The sequence below is a fragment of the Pan troglodytes genome, chromosome 7 (assembly GCF_028858775.2).
Source record: "Pan troglodytes isolate AG18354 chromosome 7, NHGRI_mPanTro3-v2.0_pri, whole genome shotgun sequence".
NCBI classification, from domain to species: Eukaryota; Metazoa; Chordata; class Mammalia; order Primates; family Hominidae; genus Pan; species Pan troglodytes.
Window position 1 is genome coordinate 122,609,724 of NC_072405.2, and position 25,843 is coordinate 122,635,566.

The window sequence follows — 25,843 nt, forward strand, 5'->3', positions numbered from 1 at the left end:
TATTTCACTTAAGCAACAATTATTTAAATTTCACTCTTCAATTTACATAGTTGTATGTATTCCTAAACTAAACTGCAATTTGTGAAGATTTTATAAATTCTTATTCGACATTGAAATTTATTTTAAGGCTACATTAATAAATATTGAAAGCTCTTTCACGTGTTTTTAATACACATACCAAAACCTATGGGTAGATTTATTGTCCATGTGCAATCTAAACTGCTGGGATAGTTTCCAGGAAACCCAGGACTGAGGATCACACCACTGAAGTCTGACATAGCACCACCACACTGAGCTGCAAAATAACAGAAATCCAAAGTAAACCAGAGTAGAGGAATAATTTACTGTATTAAAAAACATATTAAAATCATTTCACGTTTTCAAGGCTCTGAGTTAAAACTGATATAAATTTGAATATTGTCAATGTTCACTCACTATACACTAGGAATTAAATATAATCAACAACAGATTTTCTAAAACAGCATAAAAAGACAACATCCTTCCTCAGAAATAAGTGGAAAGTAAATCAATTATTGCATAAAAGTAACAGATCATGTGCAGTAAATACAAACGAACAAAGACATGTGCTTTGCCACAGCGGGCACTTTATTTCTCTTCCTCAAGTAGTCCTAGAAATGTTTTGAATCATCCCAAAGACGATATAATTTAGAGTAAAATCAAGCCAACCACTTCAGCTCTAAGTACTGTATTCAAGAGGAAATCATTTTCACAGCCTTCCCTCCTTTTCCCTTTTTTTTTTTTTTTTTTGAGATGGAGTCTCTCTGCCACCCAGGCTGGAGTGCAGTGGCGCAATCTCTGCTCACTGCAAGCTCCGCCTCCCGGGTTCCGCCACTCTCCTGCCTCAGCCACCCGAGTAGCTGGGGCTACAGGCGCCTGCCACCACGCCCGGCTAATTCTTTGTATTTTTAGTAGAGACGGGGGTGTTCATTGTGTTAGCCAGGATGGTCTTGATCTCCTGACCTCGTGATCCGCCCGCCCAGGCCTCCTATCCTTTTCCTCTTTTTGTCAGAAGGCTCAATAAAGATTTGTAAGCAAAATATTGGTTTCCATTCATATGTGAGAAGTTCACATATTACACATTAGATATGGCCTTATTTTATCCTAAAAGAATCAAGACAAAAAATAGAGAAGTAAAAATAAGTAAAAAGATGCACACAAATTTGAGAATGTAGGGAGTTCGTAAACGTGCTTGTTTTGGAATCCCTATTATACGGTTTACTATCAATAAGGTAAGCAAAAGCTCTAAGACCAGAAATTTACTCAAGTTTTTAAATATAATTAGATAGAACCCTTGAGCATATATGAAAGGCAATTGCATTTTAGAGACCTATTCTTGACCGTCTAAAGCACATTTTTATCATTTTATTGTTAGATGAAGAATCAAATTTCATGACTTCAAATGAAGTTCAAAAGTTACCTATACAGAATACTTATTTGCAATCGCATCCATTTATTTCGTGCCAAGAGTAGCAACAGACAGATACTCAAATCTCAGGTTATGTATTTTAAAGGCAAATTCAGTAGGAATTTTAACAATGTTTTATACAATATTCAATAAGTTTGACAGCTATCTTTTGCTATGTGAACTAAATAAATTATGTGTCAAGCTGATTTTATATAATCTTGGAGTCAACCTGCACATAAACCTTTCATCAAACTTGTGATTATAATCAAGCTCTAAAGATATGCCCATATGCTTTTTTATGCCTCTGAAATCTCAGTTAATTCACCCTTAAACCAAATCAATTTTCAATGAAGTTAGTATTTACCAATTCATTTTCCTAAATTCAATTGTTCACACATATTCATCACAAAATCTGATAATTAATGAGTTGTAAAAACAATAGTTTGCTCAATTAAAATATTTTTAAAGTTTATGGCAATACATTTGTAGGTTTGTTTTGCTTTATTCTGAAATTTGAGTAAAAGGCAAGGACTGTCTTTTATTTTCTTGCCTTCACAATTTCAAGTCTTTGAGCTGCTGATTGTCCTTCTAATTCTGTTACTTTCTCTTTAGATATGAACTGGAATTCCTGTCCTCTGCATTGATGGCCCCTCCTTTCAGGGTGAAAAATACCAACACCAAAAGAGAAAAAGAAAACAGAATAGAGTAAAGAGATAACAACAACAGAAGAAAAACAATGACAAATCATTAGAGACATATGAAGAAGGATACCAAAGAATGCATCTGCCTTCAGCAATTTGTTCATGTCTATTTCCTCAGTATCTCTGCAATCTCAACACTCCTATGCCTTGAATATCAATTTTGTGTGTGTCATCAGCAGCTTCATGTAGACTCTTTTGTGTCCCATTACATTCTTTTTGTTAGGGACAACCATACCTTAGTCTTCCAAAATAAAATCAACTTCTGTTTTTTCATCTTAGTTGTCTCTAATATCTAAAATCTCACATAAATTTTCCTTCTTTCCATCAAAATATCTGGCAGATTGCTTATTTTCCAGTTCACGAGGCTGTAGCCTTGTTATCTGATGACTAGTGTTTTAAGACATTCGCTGAATCAGCCTCTTGCTTCTAGCTTCTCCTTACAATATTGCTATTGTATCACTGCCAATATTTTAATACTCTGTCACATGTAGTACCAGCTTATTGTTCAAAATTTATAAAATACAAAAAAAAAAAGAGTAAAAAGGAATTCAAAATGGGCCAGGTGCGGTGGTTCATGCCTGTAATCTCAGCACATTGGTATACCGAGGCAGGCAGATCACCTGAGGTCAGGAGTTCGAGACCAGCATGACCAACATGGTGAAACCCCAACTTTACTAAAAATACAAAATTATATAATAAAACAATTTTTCTAATTTAGTTTATAATATAAATGTAAACTCAATCAAAATGATACTTTATCTACTAAAAAAGTGGTAATTTTTTAAAAAATTGTTTATTACATTTTATTTCTCTTTTGCCCTGTCTTATGGTGCTGAGAAAATTGATAATTTTTTAAGAATAATAATTGATGTAAGCAATATAGCAAGATGGGAACTGTCCTGTAATAATAGAGTGGTATTTAAATTGGTACAACCTTCTGGAGCAATTTGATAATATTTATGAAAGGTTTTAAGCAGTTCTATTCAGTGACATAATTAATCTATTTAAGAAAAATTATAAACAAGCTATTAGAGCTGTTTTCTAATTATGATATGAGATGTGTTCATAATAAATATAAAATTATGAAGTACATAATGTGAAAAAATAAATATGTAATTTATAATATCAAAAGATGAGAAATAAACTTTTAATGAAAAAGAAGTAATTGCACAAATTAGACAGTGCTATGTGTCCAGAATCAAAATTCAAATTTTGTTTGTTTCAATTGTAGTTTTTGACATTTCAAATTTTGAAAACAATATGGTATGAGAAATTCTTACACGTTAACATCAAAAAGAAAAACATTACTATATATATATAGTATCCCAAGCCTTTACATTAATTTGTTCACTAAACAGTATATATTGGATGCCTATTTAAGATGAGAAACTTTTCAGGCACTAGCAATATGGTAATGGATGAAAGATCTAAACTCTGTGCTTTCATATTAGCAGAAAAAAACATTTATTTTACTCTTTGTGCTCTTTTATATTCTCAACTTTTATACTCAATTGGATATACACATAAACACACACACACCACACAATATATTTACAATCACCATTATCTGTATATATGTAAGTGTTCAGAACTGCATTACATGTATATATATGAGGTAATTTTAAAATTGGTATAATATGCATTTACAAATTAATCATAGTACCTTAAAAACTTCCCTTAAAAAAATCATCCAATTTAAAGTCTGAGTGTTTTCAATGTACTTTGCCAATTAAACACATCATCACTCTTAAACATTTTTCAGTACTCTTCAAAAAGAATTGTGTGCATTTTACGCAGATGTTGTGGACTTAATTATGTCCCCCCAAAATTTATATTTTGAAGTCCTAACCCCTAATGTGACTGTATTTGGAGACAGGGCCTTAATGAAGGTACTTAAGGTTAAATGAGGTCATAAGGGGAGCGTCTTAATCCAATAGGACTGGTGTCCTTTAAGAAGAGGAAGAGACACCAGGAGCGTGGGTGCACAAACCAAAGATCATGCAAGAGATACCATCTACAAGCCAACAAGAGAGGCCCTTAGAAGATACCAATCTGCTAGCACCTTGTTTTGTAACTTCAAGGCTTCCAGAACTGTGAGAAAATAAATTTCTGTTGTTTAAACTACCCAATCTGGAGTGTTCTGCTATGGCAACCCAAGCAGAGGAATGTAATACAGGTACGGTCATTGTGCAGAGTTAAGTCACACAAGTCATGGACTTTTTTTTTTTTTTTTTTTTTGACTTGGGCTCTTTCTCCAACTCAGAAAGAGCTATCTTCTTCCTCCATGTGTCTTAATTAGACTTATTATCCAAAACTCTGTGAAAACTTTGCAGGCTGAATATGTTTGCCAATACTTTAGTCAACCCCAGTCTCACTTTTCTGAAATTCCATCATGTAGTTAGTCATAAAATTTAACACTAAATTATTTGATAACAAATTCATTTATTTTATTTCTAGTACTCCAAATAGTAATTGAATGTTTTAAAGGTAGGGATCATACCTCACATTACTTTCTCATACTCTTTACAGCCCAGTAAATAGTTGCACACTAATACAAAATAAATAATAATAATTAGTTGCACGCTAATAAATAGTTGCACACAAATACAAAAAAAAATGAGGAAGAGAAAAAAAAGCATGAATAGAAGTAATTTGGAAGCAGCATTGAGTTAAAGCAAAAATGTGCACCTGTACTTTCAAAGTACCCAAGTTTCCTTTTAATATATTCCATATCTTGACTGCCTGACACCACTAAAGACATCTCATGAGGTGTCATACTCCTTTTGTTAGACACTTTAGATTCTTTATCTATTCCAGGTCAATAGTAAGCAATAGAATATTTACTTATTTTTCTGTTCAATAGATATACTGAGAAAACTCTCTAAGAATTTTTTTAAGTCTTTTCTTAATTTCTACAGCTTAAGTCATCCACTGATACTGAAGTTGAGGATAAATAAAAATAAAAATTTTAAATTAAAAAAAAGAAGATGTGAAATATTTCCCTCAAAAAGTCATTTCCATAAGATCTGGTAAAAGGCAAACTATATGTTTGAAAATCATGATATACAGAATGAAACTTTAAAATCTGATGAAGCTTACAAATACTTTATAGTCTTTTTTTTTATACTTTAAGTTCTAGGGTAAATACTTTATAGTCTTTTAACTTACCTAAACAAATTGGGATTGGATAATTCCATCTTCTTACAGGTCCTGGCATACATGTAATGTGAGAGTGACCCTACATAAACAAAATGATGTGGTTCAGTACACATACATAAAAAGTTTAAATTTATTGTAGCATAGTCAATTATTATTATAAAAACAAGCTTAAATACATGGCTTTATTTTTATACACATATTTACTTATATGAAAATCTTAGCATGATTAAAGTAAGAAAGGTGATTATACACACCTATGATAAAATGTAAGAAATAGCTACATGATAGTGGTAGAAAAAATAATACTTCATATCATATTAGAATTGTGGTTTTAATATTTTCCTATAACAATATGTTTTACTAAGATATTGCAGTGATTATATAAGTGAAAGGGCAGTATACATGGTGGTTTATAATAAATTGCTATAACACACAAGGTGAAATAGGTTAAAGAATAATTTTAAAATTGTTTCACAAAAATATTAAAACAAGTCAAAGTATATTAACTTTTATATTGAAATATAAAGTCCTGAAAGATCTGTTTGTACTTCTGAGATTTATAATTTTGTGATACAACTTTAAAGACTATAAATTATTAATTTTTAATTTTGCTTTCTCTGAAGAATTTATTTATCTAATATGTGAAACAGTATTTTCCTTAGCTTTTTATCTTAATGAGTTTATTCTTTAAGGAAATTTTTATGTTATTATAAACCTGGGACCCTCGACAAAAAAAATCAAAAAAGATCAATATAAATACATAAAATCAGAATATACATTGCAAATCCAGTTCCTTAGCAAAATATACTTGTAGTAAATTTTCACTAATTTGGGAAATGTATTGTTATGGAAGTTTCATTCAGTGCTTTAAATGGCATTTCCCTTTATTTTCAAATTCTAAAAATCCAGGAATTCAGTTGTCACAATCCTATGTGAAAAGAGACAAAAGTAAAGATTAATTTTTACTTTAAAAGACTTTAATCTAATTAATTAAAATCAAGGAGAAAGGACTTTCCTAACTTTCCTAATTTTGACTCAAAATCAGTTTTGTTTACTTCCAAACAAAACAAATTTAGTCAATTCCAGCAATATTTCTCATGTGCATATTTTATTATCAAATTGAGCACCCTTTTGACTTCAGACACAAACCAGGATCAATGTTGTAAAACCCATGGCTTATCAATCATTGATTTGTAAAATATTCTGAAAGGGCCACGAAAATCAAAACCACAACTTTAAAATAGACTTACCTGAAGAGAATATCCTTGATCACACTGAAAGGATACTACATCTCCAACCATATATCTGTCTCCAATTTTAATTCCACTGCTAGGAGTTTGTGGTTCAGGACAGGAATCCAAACCAATTGCTAAGAATATTTAATGATAACAATTTAAGTAACTTTCAAGTGATAAATGCTTAATTTATGCATATTAAGTTGCTAAAATTGAATATCAGTGTCTCATCAAACTAGATACTACATTGAGATGTTGAGAACGTTCTGTGAACAAGATTTAACTGTAGATGTTAAGAATAATGCACATTTGAACATCATTATAAAGCTATACAATTTTAATTTTTATGGCACCAGTCATTAAGCTAGCTGTGTGAATATACCTAAATTGTGTTTTAACTCCAGGCTTAATTGTTTTCTACTGTGAAACAAAAGTAAAAATTTCTGAAAAGAAAATTCCTACATGAAAATTAAAAATAATTTATTATGATAATAGAATTAAATAATACTTTAAAAACATTCTTAGCAAAAACTTAAAAATTATTTACTATTTTGTCTTTCTTGCTTAACTCTTTCTTCTTTTACTCTGAATCGGCTTTTAAATTTATGAGGTACATTTTGATGTACTTCTTATTATATGTAAAATTTTTAAAATATAGTTGTAAGTAGAACTTTTCTTTCTCTGAAGATACTATAATCAAAAAGGAGAGAGCAAGTGCGGTGGTTCACGCCTGTAATCCCAGCACTTTGGGTGGCTGAGGTGGGTGGATCACCTGTGGTCAGGAGTTTGAGACCAGCCTGGCCACCATGGTCAAACCCCGTCTCTACTAAAAATACAAAAATTATCCAGGTGTGGTGGCAGGTGCTGTAATCCCAGCTACTTGGGAGGCTAAGGCAGGAGAATTGCTTGAACCCAGGAGGTGGAGGTTGCAGTGACCTGAGATCTTGCCATTGCAATCCAGCCTGGGTGACAGAGCGAGACTTCATCTCAAAAAAAAAAAAAAAAAGAAAAGAAAAAGGAAAGAAAGGAGAAAAACTGCTGTCTCACTGAGACCTGAAAAGTATTATGTGCTACTTGAATTCAGTATTTTTCTGATAAGGAGATAACAATGTAATTCAAAACACTTTCATTATTTTTATTAGGTAAGAACTTATTTTTTATCTAGAGCAAAGGAAAAAGTTCCTGGAAACATGCAACCTCCCAAGATAGAATTTTTTATCTAGAGTCAATGAATAAATCCTTGCAAACACACAACCTCCCCAGATAGAATCAGTGAGAAACTGAAACCCTGAACAGACCACTGAGTTCTAAAATAAAATCAGTAAGAAAAAAACCTACCAAGAATAAAAACAAAGCCCCAGACCAGATGGATTTATGGCTGAATTCTACAAAACATACAAAGCTGATACCAATTTACCAAAACTTACAAAAATTCAATGAGAAGGGACTTTCCTAACTCATTCTACAAAGGCCACCATTAACCTAATACCAAAACACGGCAAAGACACAACAAAAAAAGAAAAATACAGGACAATATTTCTGATGAACACAGTTCCTAAAATCCTCAGCAAAATACTATCAAACCAACTCCAGTAGCATATCAAAAAGTTAATTCACCATGATCAAACAGGATTCTTCCTGGGATGCAAGGTTGTTTCAACATATGCAAATTAATACATGTGATTCTCCATGTAAATAGAATTAAAAATAAAAGCCATATGATCATTTCAATAGATGCAGAAAAAGCTTTCAATAAAATCCAACATCGCTTAATGATAAAAACCCTAAAGAAACTATGCATTAAAGGAACACATTTCAAAATAATAAGATCCATATATGACAAACCCACAGACAATATAATACTGAGTGGGCAAAAGCTGGGATAATTCATGTTGAGAAGAGGAACAAGAAAAGGATGTTCACTCTCACCACTTGTACTCAACATATTTCTGGAAGTCCTAGCCAGAGAAATCAGGCAAGAGAAATAAATAAAAGGTATCCAAAAAGGAAAAAAAAATAAGTCAAATTATCTCTCTTCACTGACAACATGATTTCATACTTGGAAGAACCATAAAGAATCTGCCAAAAGGCTCATAGAACTGATAAACAACTTCAATAAAGTGTCAGGATATTTAATCAATGTACAAAAATTAGTAGCATTTATATACACCAACAACATCCAGGCCGACAGTCAAATTAAGAATGCAACCCCATTTACAATAGCTGCAAAACAAATAAAATACGTAGCAATACATCTTATTAAGGAGGTAAAAGATCTTTACATGGAGAACTACAAAACCCTTCTGAAAGAAATCATAGATGACAAAAACAATGGGAAAACATTCTACGCTCATGAATTGGAAGAATCAATATTGTTAAAATGACCGTATTTCCAAAACCAATCTACAGATTCAATGCTATTTCCATCAAACTACCAATGTCATTTTTCACAGAACTAGGAAAAAAACTATGCTAAAATTCATATGGAACTGAAATAAAGCCCAAATAGCCAAAGTAATCCTAAACCAAAAAAAGAACAAAGCTACAGTCATCACATAGCCTACTTCAAACTATACTACAAGGCTACGGTAACCAAAACAGCATGGTACTGGTACAGAAACAGACACAACGATGGATGGAGTGGAATAGAGAACTAAGAAATAAATCCACACATCCACAACTACTTGATTTTCATCAAAGTTGACAGAAACAAGCCATGGGGAAAGAACTCTATTTAATAAATGGTGCTAGGATAACTGGCTAGCCATATGCAGAAGAATGAAAATAGACACCTATCTCTCACATTTACAAAAACTAACTCTTGATGGATTAGATATTTAAATGTAAGACATCAAATTGCAGGAATCCTAGAAGAATATCTAGGAAATGCCACTCTGGACATTGGCCTTGGCAATGAATTTATGACAACATCCTCAAAAGCAATTGCAACAAAAACAAAAATTGACAAGTAAGACCTAATTAAACTACAGAGTTTCTGCACAGCAAAAGAAACTGTTAAAGGAGTAGCAAACAACCTACAGAATGGGAGAAAATGTTCATAATGGGAGAAAATGTTCATAAGCTATGCATCTGACAAAGCTCTAATATCCAGAATGTATAAGGAACTTAAGTCAACAAGCAAAACACAAATTCCCCATTAAAAAGTGGGCAAGGCCGTGCATGGTGGCTCATGCCTGTAATCCCAGAACTTTGGAAGTCTGAGGCAGGTGCATCACGAGGTTAGGAGACTGAGACCATCCTGGCTAACACGGTGAAACCCCGTCTCTACTAAAAATATAAAAAATTAGCCAGGCGTGGTGGCAGGTGCCTGTAGTCCCAGCTACTCGGGAGGCTGAGGCAGGAGAACGGCATGAACCCAGGAGGCGGAGCTTGCAGTGAGCAGAGATTGCGCCACTGCTCTCCAGCCTGGGCAACAGAGCGAGACTCCATCTCAAAAAATAAAAAATAAAAAATAAAAAAATAAAAAGTGGGCAAAAGTCACGAATAGACACTTCTCAAAAGACACATGAATGACCAACAAACATGAACAAATGCTCAATATCAGTAATCACCAAAGAAATGCAAATCAAAACCACAGTAAGATACCGTCACACACTAGTCACAATGGCTATGATGTAAAAGTCAGAGAAAAACAGATGGTGGCAAGGCTGCAGAGAAAAAGGAATGCTTTTACACTGTTGGTGGGAATGTAAATTAGTTCAGCCACTGTGGAAAACAGTTTGGAGATTTCTCAAGGAACTTAGAACTACCATTTAACCCAGCAATCTCATTACTGGGTGTAGAATCAAAGGAAAAAAAAAATCATTCTACCAAAAGACACATGCACTCGTATGTTTATCACAGCACTATTCACTGTAGCAAAGACATGAAATCAACCTAGGTGCCCATCATTAAATAATATGCAGCCATTAAATAATACGCAGCCATAAAAATACAGTGAAATCATGTCCTTTGCAGGAATGTGGATACAGCTGGAGGCCATTATCTGAGGAGAAGTAATGCAGGCATAAAAAACCAAATACCACATATTGTCACTTATAAGTGGGAGCTAAACATTGAGTAGACATGTGGATGAAGACTGAAACAACAGACACTGGGGGTTACTCGGTAGGGGAAAGAGAGAGGAGGGCAAGGGTTGAAAATCTATGAGTACTGATACGGTTTGGCTGTGTCCCCTCCATATTCCACTTCCCATGTGTCTCCTCCCACAATACGTGGGAATTCTCATCTTGAATTCCCACGTGTTGTGGGAGGGACCTGGTGGGAGGTAATTGAATCATGGGTGAAAGTCTCTTCCATGCTGTTCTCATGACAGTGAATAAGTTTCATGAGTACTGATGGTTTTAAAAAGAGGAGTTCCCCTGCACGAGCTCTCTCTCTTTGACTGCTGTCATCCATGTAAGACAGGACTTGCTCTTCCTTGCCTTCCACCATGATTATGAGGCTTCACCAGCCCTGCGGAACTGCAAGTCCAATTAAACCTCTTTCTTTTGTAAATTGCCCAGTCTCAGGTATGTCTTTATCAGCAGTGTGAAAATTGACTAATATCGTAAATTGGTACCAGTAGAGTGGGGTGTTACTGAAAAGATACTCAAAAATGTGGCAGCCACTTTGGAACTGGATAACTGACAGAAGTTGGAACAGTTTGGAGGGCTCAGAAGAAGACAGGAAAAGATGGGAAAGTTTGGAACTTCCTAGAGACTTGTTGCATGGCTTTGACAAAAATGCTGATAGTGATATGAAGAGTAAGTTCCAGTCTGAGGTGGTCTCAGACAGAGATGAGGAACTTGTTGGGAACTGAAGCAAAGGTGACTCTTGTTATGTTTTAGCAAAGAGACTGGCAGCATTTTGCCCCTGACCTAGAGATTTGTGGAACTTTGAACTTGAGAGAGATGATTTAGGTTATCTGGAGGAAGACATTTCTAAGGGGCAAAGCATTCAAGACATGAATTGGGTGCTGTTAAAAGCATTCAGTTTTATAAGGGAAGCAGAGTATAAAAGTTTGAAAAATGTGCAGTCTGACAATGTGATAGAAAAGAAAATCCCATTTTCTGAGGAGAAATTCAAGCCAGCTGCATAAATTTGCATAAGCAATGAGGAGTCGAATGTTAATCCCCAAGACAATGGGGAAAATGTCTCCAGGGCATGTCAGAGGTCTTCATGGCAGCCCCTCCCATCACAGGCCTAGAGGCCTAGGAGGAAAAAGTGGTTTCATGGGCCAGGCCCAGGGTCCCCATGCTGTGTGCAGCCTAGGGACTTGATGACCTTCATCCAGCCTCAAGCCTTGGCAGCTTCCACGTGGTGTTGAGCCTGAGAGTACACAGAAGTCAAGAATTGAGGTTTGGGAACCTCTGCCTAGATTTCAGAAGTTGTATAGAAATGCCTGGATTTCCAGGTAGAAGTTTGCTGCAGAGGCAGGGCTCTCATGGAGAACATCTGATAGGGTAGTGTGGAAGGGAAATGTGGGGTTAGAGCCCCTACAGAGTCCCTACTGGGGCACTGCCTAGTGGAGCTATGAAAAGAAGGCCACCATCCTCCAGACCCCAGAATGGTTGATCCACTGACAGCTTGAATCATGCACCTACAAAAGCTGCAGACACTCAATGTTAGCAGACAGGAGTGAGGCTGTACCCTGCAGAGCCACGGGGGTGGAGCTGCCCAAGACCATGGGAACCTACCTCTTACATCAGGATGACCTGGATGTGAGACATGGAGTCAAAGGAGATTATTGTGGCGCTTTAAGATATGACTGCCCCATTTGATTTTGAACTTGCATGGGGCCTGTAGCACCTTTGTTTTGGCCAATTTCTCCCATTTGGAATGGCTGTATTTACCCAATGCCTGTACCCCCACTGTATCTCGGAAGTAAACTGCTTTTGATTTTACTGGCTCATAGATGGAAGGGACTTGCCTTGTCTTGAATTAGACTTTGGACTGTGAACTACTGAGTTAATGCTGAAATTAGTTAAGACTTTTGGGGACTGTTGGGAAGGCATGACTGGTTTTGAAATGTGAAGATGTGGGATTTGGGAGAGGCCGGGGGTGGAATGATATGGTTTGGCTGTGTCCCCACCCACATCTCATCTTGAATTCTCATGTATTGTGGGAGGAACCCAGTGGCAGGTAATTGAATCACGGAGCAAGTCTTTCCCATGCTGTTCTTGTGATAGTGAATAAGTCTCACAAGATCTGACGGTCTTTAAAAGAGGAATTCCCCTGCACAAGTTCCCTCTCTTTGCCTGCTATCATCTATGTAAGACGTGACTTGCTGTACTTTGCCTTCTGCCATGATTGTGAGGCTTCACCAGCCCTGTGGAACTGTAAGTCCAGTTAAACCTCTTACTTTGTAAATTGCCCAGTCTCTGGTATGTCTTTATCAGAAGCATGAAAACAGACTAATAAAATTACTATGCTGACTACCGAGGTGATGAGATTATTCATACCCCAAACCTCAGCATCATGCAGTAAACCTATGTAATAAACATACCCACATATCCCCTAAATCTAAAATAAAAGTTAAAATTATGTTTTTTAAAAAAGAGTTTATTTTTCAAAATAAACTAAAAACATAGTAAAAGTAAATGGTTTTCTGAAAATGATTCATTGAAAGCCTTAACAAAATGTTTGCTTTTTTGCCAAAACATTTTTCAAATATGCAACTATTATTATTAAAAACTTTTCATCTTCATTAAAAGCCATTGTTTATTATTCATTTTGTTGTAATTATATTTTCAGGCTAATCTAATGCATATTTAAATGGGTTAGAAAAAGAGGTCACCACTCCAGCAGCATTATACTGTATACATACGGATTTCATTTTTAAAAAGCATTGAAAACTAAACCCTAAAGAATGATAATGCTTTATACGTATTCCTTCATTCATCTGCCAGATTATTTCTCTCTGATAGATATTCTTGTAGCACCACCCTCTACATTCTTTTTGGATACTTAACACAATCTGATAATATATAAATAATTGTGCAATTAATTGTTCAATATTTATCTCCCATCTGAGAATGAAAGCTCCAGAAGGGCCGTTAGAGAACAGTGCCTTGAGGAGGCACTCAGTAAACATTACTTGTGTGAATGAATGAATAATATAAGAAAGAGAGTGTATCCCTATATCTAGATTATTTCTTAATAAATATTAATGCCTAATTATGCAAAGGAAAGCTATCTAATAACACAATGGTTAGAGTAGCTTAAATCATGCCAAACTGGATGACATTTAACAATAGAAAATGCCATAAAAGCAGTGACTTGATAGAGTTATGATTAGATTAGAAAGTCAGGCAGTAAAGATCAGGAGTAAAGTGGTCATTTGGGAATACATTTGAGGCAGTCTTGAATTAGATAAGGAGAGTCTGTACATTGCAATCCCAATGCCCAGTGCCTTAATTAGTTAGGTCTCCAAGCATGCATCATGTTCTATTCCTTTTTGTAGTATTGAATTTATGGACCTAGGAAAACTTGGTTACTATTAAATTGTGACCTAATTTTAAATGTTTAAGGGTTTACAACTTTCTTCTCCAACTAGATTTGGGAATCTAAGAAGAGATAGAAATTGCCTTCCCTGTGTATTAATCTTATTTAATACCCGTTGATAAGCCTCACACATCAAATTCATCTGATTTCATAGAGCCTTCATCAGAAACTACCGAATACAAAAATAGTGAACTATGATATAAACATGTATGCTTTGTCTATACAATTTCACCTTCCTTTGGTACAATTTTAGTTTCTTGGGAGTCCTGAACAGTAAATTTATTACTCTTCACCAGTAAGGACATTCTTGCAATCATTCTCACTGAGAAGGCCAAATTTTGTACACATTCATTTCTCTTCCTTTCTAATCAAATACTCTATTCAGGGTCATATATATAAAAAACTATCAAAATCCAGTAGCGGTAGTTTCCTTCTCCAAGAGGAGAATAAATAAAACTATGTTAGTGAGGTAGCTGAATACTGAGATGCTCATTTTTAAACAAGATTTTACATAATATACATAAACAAAATAAAATGTTTGTGAAGGTGTTTTAACTTTTTAAAAAATGACACAAAACTCTATAAACTAGGTAAAAGCAATTTTGTAAGTTAAAACAAATTCTTATATGTATATAATCACAGAGATAAATAATCAAATGTAAATATGCCAAATGGTGGTTGTAATTCTTGATTATAAGATTACTGGTGATTTGTATGTCATTCCTTGTATTTTCCTGCATCTCCAGATTTTCTATAATAACATAAATTATTTTTGTATATAATAAAATAACTTATAACCTAGATGAATTAGTACTAGCAGAAAATTTAGAAGTACAGGAACATATTCCCTTCAATTTTTCTAGATGATATTGAATTGGGCTAGCTAAGTTCATTTGAAGAGATCAATTAGCAACTGATTTGTGTTAGGGAAGAAAATAATGATATAATCAGATAAGTCATATGCTGATGGCTTCATTCTTTTTTTGCAGCAGTTTCTTTTTCATGTGCAGTAAAGAAAATGAAACAAAAATACATGAAAGTCCTACAGTTTGAATTTTGCAGCCATTTTTTAAATTTACACAAATAAATCTCCGAGTGGTTAAATATTAACTCTAAAATATCTTTGGGAATTATTTTTCACTTCTGTATAAGTGACAAAATCAATAAGTTATTTGTAGGAATCAATAAGAGAATTTTTTGTAGAAATGTGGAAAAGGCTTCTCTTCTGCTTAACCAAGGCTAGTCTCCTGCTTAACAAAAGATATCAAAACATTGAGTCATTTTAAGGTTCATGAGTATAAATTTTGTAAAATTGTGCCGTTGGCAACCAAAGCTGCTCTCTGATTAAATATTTTTAATGGGATTGGATCAATTAATCTGCTGTTGTAGCCAAAAAAAAAAAAAATCAGAAATGAATCCAGGGACCAATCCATACAAAAAATTGCATACAGTTATGTCTGTCTGCTGTCAAATGATTGCAGGCAGTTACCCTGGCTGAAAATATTAAATCCTTACTGCTTCACATTACTAATATTTATTTATAACCAAAACGTATTATTTCCAATTCTGTTCACAAAGCAATCAATCAATCTGTATCAGAAATGTTGTTAATCATATCATATATAGTTGGTAATTCTGAATGTGTGTGTGTGTAAATAAAAGTGTGTATGTATATATATACACATACATATATATATATATGTCCTAGTATTCCAAATTGATTTCAAATGAGTGATTAATGCATTGAGATAGGAAGACATGGAGGGGAAAATGTTTAATTACTGCTAAGACACCCAGTAACATTGTTTTGTTAAAGGAAAATCTCATTCATAAATTTGACATGACAACCTATGTATCTATTTATTGAAAATGCAGACCAAAAATATTGGTTTTGCATTTACGTGAGAAAGAAACAAATGTTAAATCATGTGTCTTTGCACTAAAGGTGGTATTTAGTGATAGTAAAGATCTTTTTATTCTAAATATGTTGCATGTCTTTGATTTTCATCTTTTCTCTAAATTGTGGATACAAGACAACTATTATGTTTATGTTGATACTACCTTTAAGGGTTTTAAAAAGATATACCAAAATTATCATTTGACATTCCACATCTATCATTATAAAGATAAGAGTTCAAGAATAATGTAGACATTTGTGGTAATCAAACGGTGAACCCAATATGAGTTGGTGTACTATTAATAGTTTGAAGACTTGTAGAAAACTGCTTTGGTAAACATGCAGATATTTTTCTGGCATAATGTACCTCAGAATCAATTGATTAATCTACTAAACAAATATTTTGTCAAATACCTAATCATGTAACAAGTAACTTCATGAATGTTTGTGGATAAACTTTTTTGGAAGCAATAATTCTGACTATGATCACTGATGGGCAGCAATGCTTTGGGAACATGTAGCACAGGCTACATTAACATTTACCTTGATCCTTAATACTTTATTTACTTTATCTGTGCTTACTGTAACTGATATTTAACTTAGAATTACTCTGTATAAGTAAATGAATACTCAGTAATACACACTACTTATCAAATTTTAGTCTATAGAATAATACTAAGTTAAATGAACAAAAAGTTAAATAGAATCACGACATGTAGGTATTATTCATTCATTCAATAAGCTGTTGGTGAGTACCTATTGCGTGCTCTGTATCATGTTACATTCCAGAAATGCAGAGATCAATCAGCAACATAAGCAACCACGCTCTAAAGAGACTCTTGACGGAACAGGAGAGGAGTTTGATTTGACAGATGATTAGAGTGCGGTGGAACAATTGCAATAAATGAAGGTCATCCTTTGTTTAATTAGATAATTGTTCCATAGAAGTAACCCATATGAGTACTGAAAAATTATATATTTTACCAATTCATTATCCTGAGGGGGTAGTTGTGTATGGTGTTCTGACACAGAAAGTAACATATTAAACGAATGGAGTTCTTAGAGATTTTTCTTTCTTTTTTGGAAAGGAGGGAAGTGTTTTTCTCAAAAACACATTGTAGTGTTCTGTGGAAGGCAGCAAGAAATGAAGCTGAAATGGAAGGCAGAATATAGACTGTGAACAGTCCTGAAGTCTTAACCAACACAGGTATTTGAACTTTCTGTGTTTAATGCAGGGAGAATTCAGAGTTAAGACCACAACCTTTTGTGTGCATCCTGGCTCCTCTAGTTGCATGCTGGTTGGTTTGTTTTAAAGTCTGAGATGTTTTCTATGCCTCAGTTTCCTCACCTATAAAATGGGATGAGTAAATAGTGACTTCACAGTCATATTGTGATACTTAAAGAAGTGCATGCATAATACTTAGAGTAGTGCCAGGAATATTGGAAGTGCCTAACAAATGTTAACTATTGTTGAAGTGTTTCAGGCACTGAAGTGAGGATGTCCATTTGTATTTTAGATAAAAAGTATACTTTTCTTCTTGTCAGGAAGGGTATATTTCTGTTTAAGATCAAGAGATTTCACATGTGTGCTCTAGTAGTATTAATACAAAAAATATATAAATATTTATATAAAGCACCACAAATTTAAGCATCCTGAGTCTTTCAACTGACTCAACATGAGAGGCTTCTTCTATATGCAGCTAAAAGATTATTACCTTCACTGCAAGAAAACCCTGGGTACCAGGACCAGTGTCCCTAGCTCATGATATAACTAGAGAAATGTATGAAGACAAAAACACAATGTTTACAAAATTCAGAAACCTAGATTAGGCTAAAACTATCTCTACGTCATCATCACAAAGGGGTGAAAAATCAGTGAGATAATCAGGAAATAAAATATGATCGAAATAAAAGGAAGCAAACTGTGATAAATCTGTAAGGGCTTTATAGGGTTAAGAAGTGCAATGTGTTTATAAAGATCAATTACACTTATTTGCATGCAATGTATTCTGAGTTAATGGCAATTGAAATTAGAAATGACAAATACTAATAATTTAATTTGGGCAGGAGGTATTTCTACAATTAATATTTATTACATTTATGAATGTTGATGTGCATAAACTAGTTAAAACAAGAAAATTAGTGTAAGTAAAAATACAGTTAATCTTAAAATCCCTGTTTTTCCCAAATAATCAATTATATAATTAGCTCAAGGGAGAAGACCATTTTTAGTGATTATAAAAGTAAACTCATTAAGAACTAATGCATTATCTCTTAAGCATATTGCTCGAGGATGGGAAGCAGTAAAAATAATAACAGTTATGCTGAATCGAATCTTTTGCTATTTATAAGATAGAGTCAAATGGATACATTTCTGGGCATTTATTATTTTGAGACTAATTTTATGCTTTTTACAACTACTACAAGGGATAGAAAGATGCTTTCAGATATTCCAGTTTTTCCTAGGATTTTACTGAAAATTATAATCATGAGTGCTCTTAGGTGTAGGGGAAGAGAAAATCTATTCATTATGGTAACATGTACCTTTGCCTTCCTCAGGGACTACGTCCTGAGATTTTTGAAGACCTCTAAAGATCTTCAAAGGACCTTGAAACTACCATTACACTTCATGCAGCCTTCTCTTTTAAAAACATGTATATTTTATAAGTTCAAAATGGAACTCTGCTCATTGATTTACATATGCTGCAAGGTCCCTCTAGGATTTGCCATTAGTGAGATTTTAATGTGTGTCTCTACAAATTTAAAGAAATGAGATGGAAAGGACATATTCATATTACAATCAGGCAAAGAGTCTAATCCAAGACTATTAATGCTGAGGCTTCACTAAAATCCAAGTGGCAGGGCAACTGGAAAGTACAAGTTCTCTTAGTGGAAGCCTACCAACAATCAATATATTTAATGACATTCCATGAGCTAGGATCATTTTTCCTAGCAATAAAAATGATTATGCATGATATAAAATTACAAACAGGAGCTAATATATTTGAAAAAACAAACACACCAGAAAGCAAAAATTGTCAGTTTAAGAATTGATTCCCATATTCCAGTGCTAATGTGGATCAGGAAAAAGAAAACTTGAATACTTCATGTGAGAAAAATTTGGGGTAAATTCTATGAATTCAGCACAGCTACATTTGTTCACAAGACTATGTAACCAATATATGTTCCTAATACAAGTAATGATGTAGCTTTATTTGGATTTATGATAGCCTATATCATAAAATACCAAAATAGTAATCAGCCTCCACTAAATAATGTTTAAACTTCTCTCTAATGAATAGAGAGAAATGTGACCACCAATATCTGGTATGTTTGCCTTAATTTTCCTATGTCTCCCAAAGTTGCCAAGCAAATAGATTTTCTTGAATTCTGCCTGCCTCCTTCCTCTTCAATATTCAATCTCCTTTGTTATTAACAGAAAGCAAAATTGGCTCTTTTTCTCAACCTTTCCATTAATATTTGAAACTTATTTATATGTTAGGTAATTTTTGTTAGCACAAAATCAGTAGAAGACATCAAAGTTTAAGAAAAAACAATTAGGGTGAAGACACAAATTGAGAAATTTATACAAGGAGACTTCAAAAAGTTTGTAAAAATGTATATTATGAAAAAAATTACGCATAGATTTCCTTTTTTTTTTTTTTTTTTTTTTTTTTTTACCAAATGGACTTCTACCATCTTCATATAACATGTTTGAATAGAATCTACTTTCAGGCACCAAGAAGGATAAAATACTAGTTTGAAAAAATTCCCCTATCAGAGCAACATGAATTCTGCAAAAATTACATGAAGAACAAACATCAAACTTATGGTGAGGTTTGGGTGGAAGAATGGTGAAATTCATTGATGCTTTACAAAAAGTGTATGGGAACAACGCACCCAAACAATCAGTAGTTTACAAATGGATAACTCATTTTAAGAAGGAATGAGAGAAGAAGATGAAGCCTGCAAGAGCAGACCATTCACATCAATTTGTGAGGAAAAATATCATCTCGTTTGTGCTCTAATTGAAGAGGATCAATGTTTAACAGAAGAAACAATAGCTAATTGCCTAGACATCTCAACTGATTCAGCTTACACAATTTCACTCAAGGGATGCCAAAACTTTTGTGCCCAGATCAGCTGCAGACGAGAACAAAGCTTTCAATTTCAATAGAAATTTTAAACAAGTAGGATCAAGACCCTGAAGCATTTCTTTGAAGAACTATAACAGGAGATGAAACATGGCTTTACCAGTACAATCCTGAAGACAAAGCACAACCAAAGCAATGGCTACCAAAAGGTGGAAGTGGTTCAGTCAAAGCAAAAACAGACTGGTCAAGAGCAAAGGTCATGGCAACAGTTTTTTGGGAAGTTCAAGGCATTCTGCTGGTTGACTTTCTGGAGAAACCAAGGAAAATACTGCTTATTATAAGAGGGTTTTGAGACAGTTAACCAAAGCTTTTGCAGGAAAGCTTCACCAGAGTCCTTTCTACTGCAACAATGCTCCTGCTCATTCCTCTCATCAAACAAGGGTAATTTTGAAAGTTTCAGTGGGAAATCATTAGGCATTCATGGTTTTTTGTTTTGTGTTGTTTTGAAATGGAGTTTTGCTCTTGTCACTCAGGCTGGAGTGCAATGGCACAATCTCGGCACACTGCAACCTCTGCCTCCCGGGTTCAAGGGATTCTCTTGCCTCAGCCTCCTGAGTAGTTGGGATTACAAGTGCATGACAGTATGCCTGGCTAATTTTTGTATTTTTGGTAGAGATAGGGTTTCACCATGTTGGCCAGGTTCGTCTCAACCTCCTGACCTCAGGTGATTTGCCCGCCTTGGCCTCCCAAAGTGCTGGGATTACAGGTGTGAGCCACCACACCCAGCCAGGCATTCACCTTATAGTCCTGATTTGGCTCCTTTTGACTTCCTTTTCTTTTGTAATCTTAAAAAACTCTTTACAGGGCACTCATTTTTCTTAAGTTAATAATGTAAAAAAGATGGCATTGACATGGTTAAATTCCCAGGACCCTCCTTAGAGATGGACAAAATGGCTGGTATCATTGCTTACAAAAGTGTCTTGAACTTGATAGAGCTTTGTTGAGAAATAGAGTTCATATTTTTAAATTTATATTTTAATTCCATTTTTAATTCCCTTTTTATATACATTCAATTTTTCTCTAATTCAATTTTTCTCTAAACCTTTTGTAGTCCCTTCATATTTATTACCTTGCTTTGTATGTCTGTAACTTAGAAAAACTGCACCAATTCAATTTATTTGTGGAATATTTATAACCTCCAAAATAGTATAGTTTGAGCAGCATGACTATAAATATTTAAAATATATGTATATAATAAATGTGCTATCACATTACAATTTTTTCTTACTTCACAAGTAGCACTATATTCACCGTCCATACAAGTTTTACTCTTTGAAGAATACATCTATATTGTCATTATCATTAGAAATTAGGAAATACTTTTGGTTCCTAGATTCCACTGAAACATATGAGATCCAATTACTACAGTTAAATAAAAGCACTTATGCTGACCTTGATATAATTAAATCAATACCTAGATGCTGAAAACAAAAAAGTCTAGGGAGTTGAAAGGCCAGCTCTCCAATTAATTAAAGCAAAACGGTTATCATGTAAGAAGTGATATTATCTAAAGTGAAAAACAAAACAGAAGACCAGAAACCTGAGAATCATCCTCTACTCCTTTTTCTCTCTCATCCCCAACATCTAATTGGCCATAAAGCTTTTCAATTATATCTTATTAATATCTCTTGAATCTGCTGCCATTTCATCTACACAACCACAACTACTGCCTTCAGAGTTTCCCTTGTGAACCAATGCAAAAGCCTCCTCTTAAATTTCTTTCCTTGGGCTTATTCTCACCATGTAATGCATACTTCACTTTCCAAAATAAAAAGTCCTCTTTAAAATTCAAAACTTATGTTACTCTAAAAATCCAAGTCCTTCAATGAGGCTACTCTTTCTCCAAGAAAAAAGCCTATGCCACATTTTAAATCTATACCATTTGACTACTCCAGCTATGTGGGTTTATCTCATCAGCTATAAAGGGTAGCATTTATTAAGGGTTTACTACATAACTGGCACTGCAATAAGCACTTTATTTATTTAATTATAAAGCAATCTTTCAAATTAGAACTATGTATTATGGGTGAGATAACTTGGTTTTTAGGGAACCTCAAAAATTTTCTGAGTGTCACATGGCCATCAAATGGCAGTGTCAAGATAGAAACCTGAGTCTGACTCCAGAGTAAATGCTCTTATATCTATCTGCATTCCAGGAGGTCCCTTCAAATGCCAAGCCATTCTCATATCTATGTTTAAATTCTTATTTGCCAGAATGAATTCTTTTGACTTTTGATGAGGTTTTCCCTGACTCTACCACCAGTAACTCCTAATACATATGATCTCCACCTTCTCTGTTCATCACCTAAATTATACAAGATATTTTCATACTTTGGCCATTGTGAGAGTCACTTTGGGACCTTGGTAAAAATGCAAATACTTGAGTGAATCTCAGATAAACTGACTTGACATTCTGGGTTGGTAGCCTTGTCATCTGGAGTTTCTAAAAGACTTCAAGATGATTGCAATGCACAATTATCTGAGAAGTACTGACTTACATAAACATATTAATAGTGCTTACACCATTTTGCAATTACTCTACTTGTTTACATGTCCTTACTCTTAATTAGTCTAAAAATATTTTAGGGCTAGATGTTACACAAATTTGCAGCACCTACACCTAGAAAATGTACCTTGCATTTAACAAGTACTCAATAAATACTTGATGAATAAATGAATGGGTTTGTTCTCAGATTTGAAAAGCAATATGAAGATGAAAAATTATGGGAGGAGGTTATAAGTAGGGATATAATACAGGAGTTAGGACTAATTGCTTTGGAATAAAATTATCTGAGGTCTACTCTACAACTTACTAACTTAAAAGTACCTAAGCTCTGAGATTATTTTCTATAATTTTCCATTTGTAAAATAGGGTTAAAAATGTATCTGCCTCACGGTAATTTAAAAAAAAAAAACAAAAATACCTCTATGAAACATTTAGCAATGTGCTTGACATATACTGAGTACTTGAAAATGTTAGCTTTTTAAACATATAATGATAATAGCATAATGTTGTATAACCTTCTTTATTATAATTATAATAATGACAGTGGAGGTATCATTAGCTAGTTTCGAAGAATCTAAGCAGTCATTCAAATGCTTACAGTTCATAATACTCTGATACAAATGGCTATTTACAATGTGGATCTACCACACTTTGAAAGTAGTCATAGACAAGTCAATGTGAGCCTCAAATATTGGTTCTTATCATATTATTAAATAGTTTTCTTTGCTTTTATTATTTTAAAAGGAAAAATATATGAAAACATTTAACGCAGCTATATAGAAAACTTTATTTAAAAATATAAACTTTTAGATTTGTTTAATGCTTGAAAAGAATAAAAAATTTACAAAAACCCAAAAGCAAGATTTTTCTTCCTCTAAAAAATATAATTTTTGAAATTTAGTTCCCCTTTTTAATAAGCAATTAACAAAAGAACATATTACAAACTAGCACATTTGGTGCAACTAGCTTGTTAGAAGTCAGGTATTTGGTGACCATCAATAATAGACTGGATAAAGAAAATGTAACACATATACACCATGGAATACTATGTAGTCATAAAAAAGAATGAGTTCATGTCATTTGCAGGGACATGGATGAAGCTGGAAACCATCATCCTCAGCAAACTAACACAGGAACAGACAACAAAACCCCACATGTTCTCACTCATAGGTGGGAGCTGAACAGTGAGAACACATGGACACAGGGAGGGGAACATCACATACCAGGGCCTGTTGGGAGTTGGGGTGCAAGGGGAGGGAGAGCATTAGGACAAATACCTAATGCATGCGGGGCTTAAAACCTGGATTACAGGTTGATAGGTGCAGCAAACCACCATAGCACATGTATACCTATGTAACAAACCTGCACGTTCTGCACATGTATCCCAGAACTTAAAGTAAAAGAAAAACTAAAAATAAATAAAAATTAAATAAATAAATCACAATTTGCTATTGCAAGAAGAAGAAGAAGAAGAGGGGGAGGAGGAGGAGGAGGAAGAAGAAGAGAAAGAGGAAGAGGAGGAAGAGGAAGAGGAAGAAGAAGAAGAAGAAGAAGAAGAAGAAGAAGAAGAAGAAGTAGTAGTAGTAGTAGTGGTCAGGTATTTGTATACTCAGTGATAATAGCCAAGGCATAGCCCATAGTCATACAAAGTGATCATCTTCGTCAGATAAACATAATCATTGTTTTGTTTTGTTTTTCACTTTTCCAGCAAATATTCATTGAGGACATAAAAACAGCAAAACATCATCTTGTGTCTTATTGGAAATAAATAATGTGCAACACACTACCCAAAAGTAGTTTAATATTCATGCACAGAGATAATTCAAGAATGCTAATTACAATTATTACCTAAGCATTAGAACTGCAGAACATGGTAATACCTTGTAAATCAGAGCATGTCATTCCTCTGCTCAAATCTCCCTAATGATTTCCATTTCAATTAGAGGAAAAATAAAGTCCTTACAATGGCTTATAAGCCCCACTTACTTTTCCTCTCTCATTTAATTTCCTACTTCCTTACTTTTTTGTTCTTCATACTTCTGTTTCGTGGTATTTGCTCTAGCTGTTCCCTAAAGCAGTATCTTCACTTACCAGTAAGGCTTATTCCTGCACCACCTTCCACTACTTGCTCAAATGTCACAGTCTCCATAAGGTCTGCCCTGACCACCATAACATCCTTCTTTTTATCCCTAGCACTCCTGATCCCTCAACTCTCCATCTATTTTTTTCTATGACACATCATTTTCTAAAACGTTATATAGATTACTCCTTTATTATATTTTCACCTTTTATCTGTCTTCACCTGATAGAATGTAAAATCCAAGGGGGCAAAAGTATATTGCCTCTTTGGTTGACTAATGGGAACAATGCCTGACACACAGAGTTCAGTAAATATTTGTTGAATGAATGAAGATATAGGCATTGAGACAGGTAAAAAGGAAATGATACCAGAATTCAGAGAAGGAAGAGACCACTTCTGGGCTGGGTTGATTTGATCAATGAAGTTAAAATTTAGGGTAGAAAAGGAGCAAGGATGGAGAAGATGCTCAGAAAACATGCAGCTGCCCAGATTTCCCCTGGCCTCCTACTGGGGATCTCACTGCTGTTCTCCAGCCCATGAGAGGAAGTGGGCAGAGGTGAGGGCCTAGCCCACATGGATATGGGGCACACGCTACTGGGCAGAGAAATGGCTGCACATATACTGCTCCTCTGAAGCAAGACTCCTTGCTGGTCTCCTTCTCTTTTTCTCCTTAAAATATTGTTAGAATGCAGAGATCATTGATTTCTTTTGAAACAATTCCCATACAGGATACGACATCTCAAACAGTTCCTCAGCCCTTGGCAATATTTGTGTGCAGGTGTTTCATGAGAAGCAGCACATAAGGTCCTGAGAACCAATGAGTACTGGGGAGTGGCACAAGGAGCTTGTGGCACCTAGCACTGTGGCATCCCCTACACTCCAGGAATTACACTCCCTCCTAAATGTCTCCCCCATCTCCTTGCTAACCTGACTTCCAGCCCCCAGTCTTAAGTAAAATAGGAATTATGTTTTCTCTCTTACTACATCTGTGAGGTGTAAGATAAAAACAAATGACAAAGGATGGGCACAGTGGGTCACACGTGTAATCCCAGGACTTTGGGAGGCCAAGGCGGGCGTATTACGAGGTCAGGAGTTCGAGACCAGCCTGACCTACATGGTGAAACCCTGTCTCTACTAAAAATACAAAAATTAGCCGGGCATGGTGGTGCGTGCCTGTAA

General features: G+C 34.5%; 1 protein-coding gene across 8 annotated transcripts in view; it reads right to left on the minus strand.

The window, feature by feature from the left end:
• The window catches only part of CSMD3 (CUB and Sushi multiple domains 3), a 1,209,558-nt gene that overhangs the window by 122,854 nt on the left and 1,060,861 nt on the right, over window positions 1-25,843 (minus strand). For all 8 annotated transcript variants that reach the window (XM_054656949.2, XM_016959787.4, XM_016959790.4 and 5 more), the window contains 3 exons: window positions 6,537-6,655; window positions 5,296-5,365; window positions 179-295 (listed from right to left, as the gene is read on the minus strand). In XM_054656949.2, the coding sequence (XP_054512924.1) occupies window positions 179-295; window positions 5,296-5,365; window positions 6,537-6,655 (306 nt within the window). The remainder of the gene's footprint in view (window positions 1-178; window positions 296-5,295; window positions 5,366-6,536; window positions 6,656-25,843) is intronic.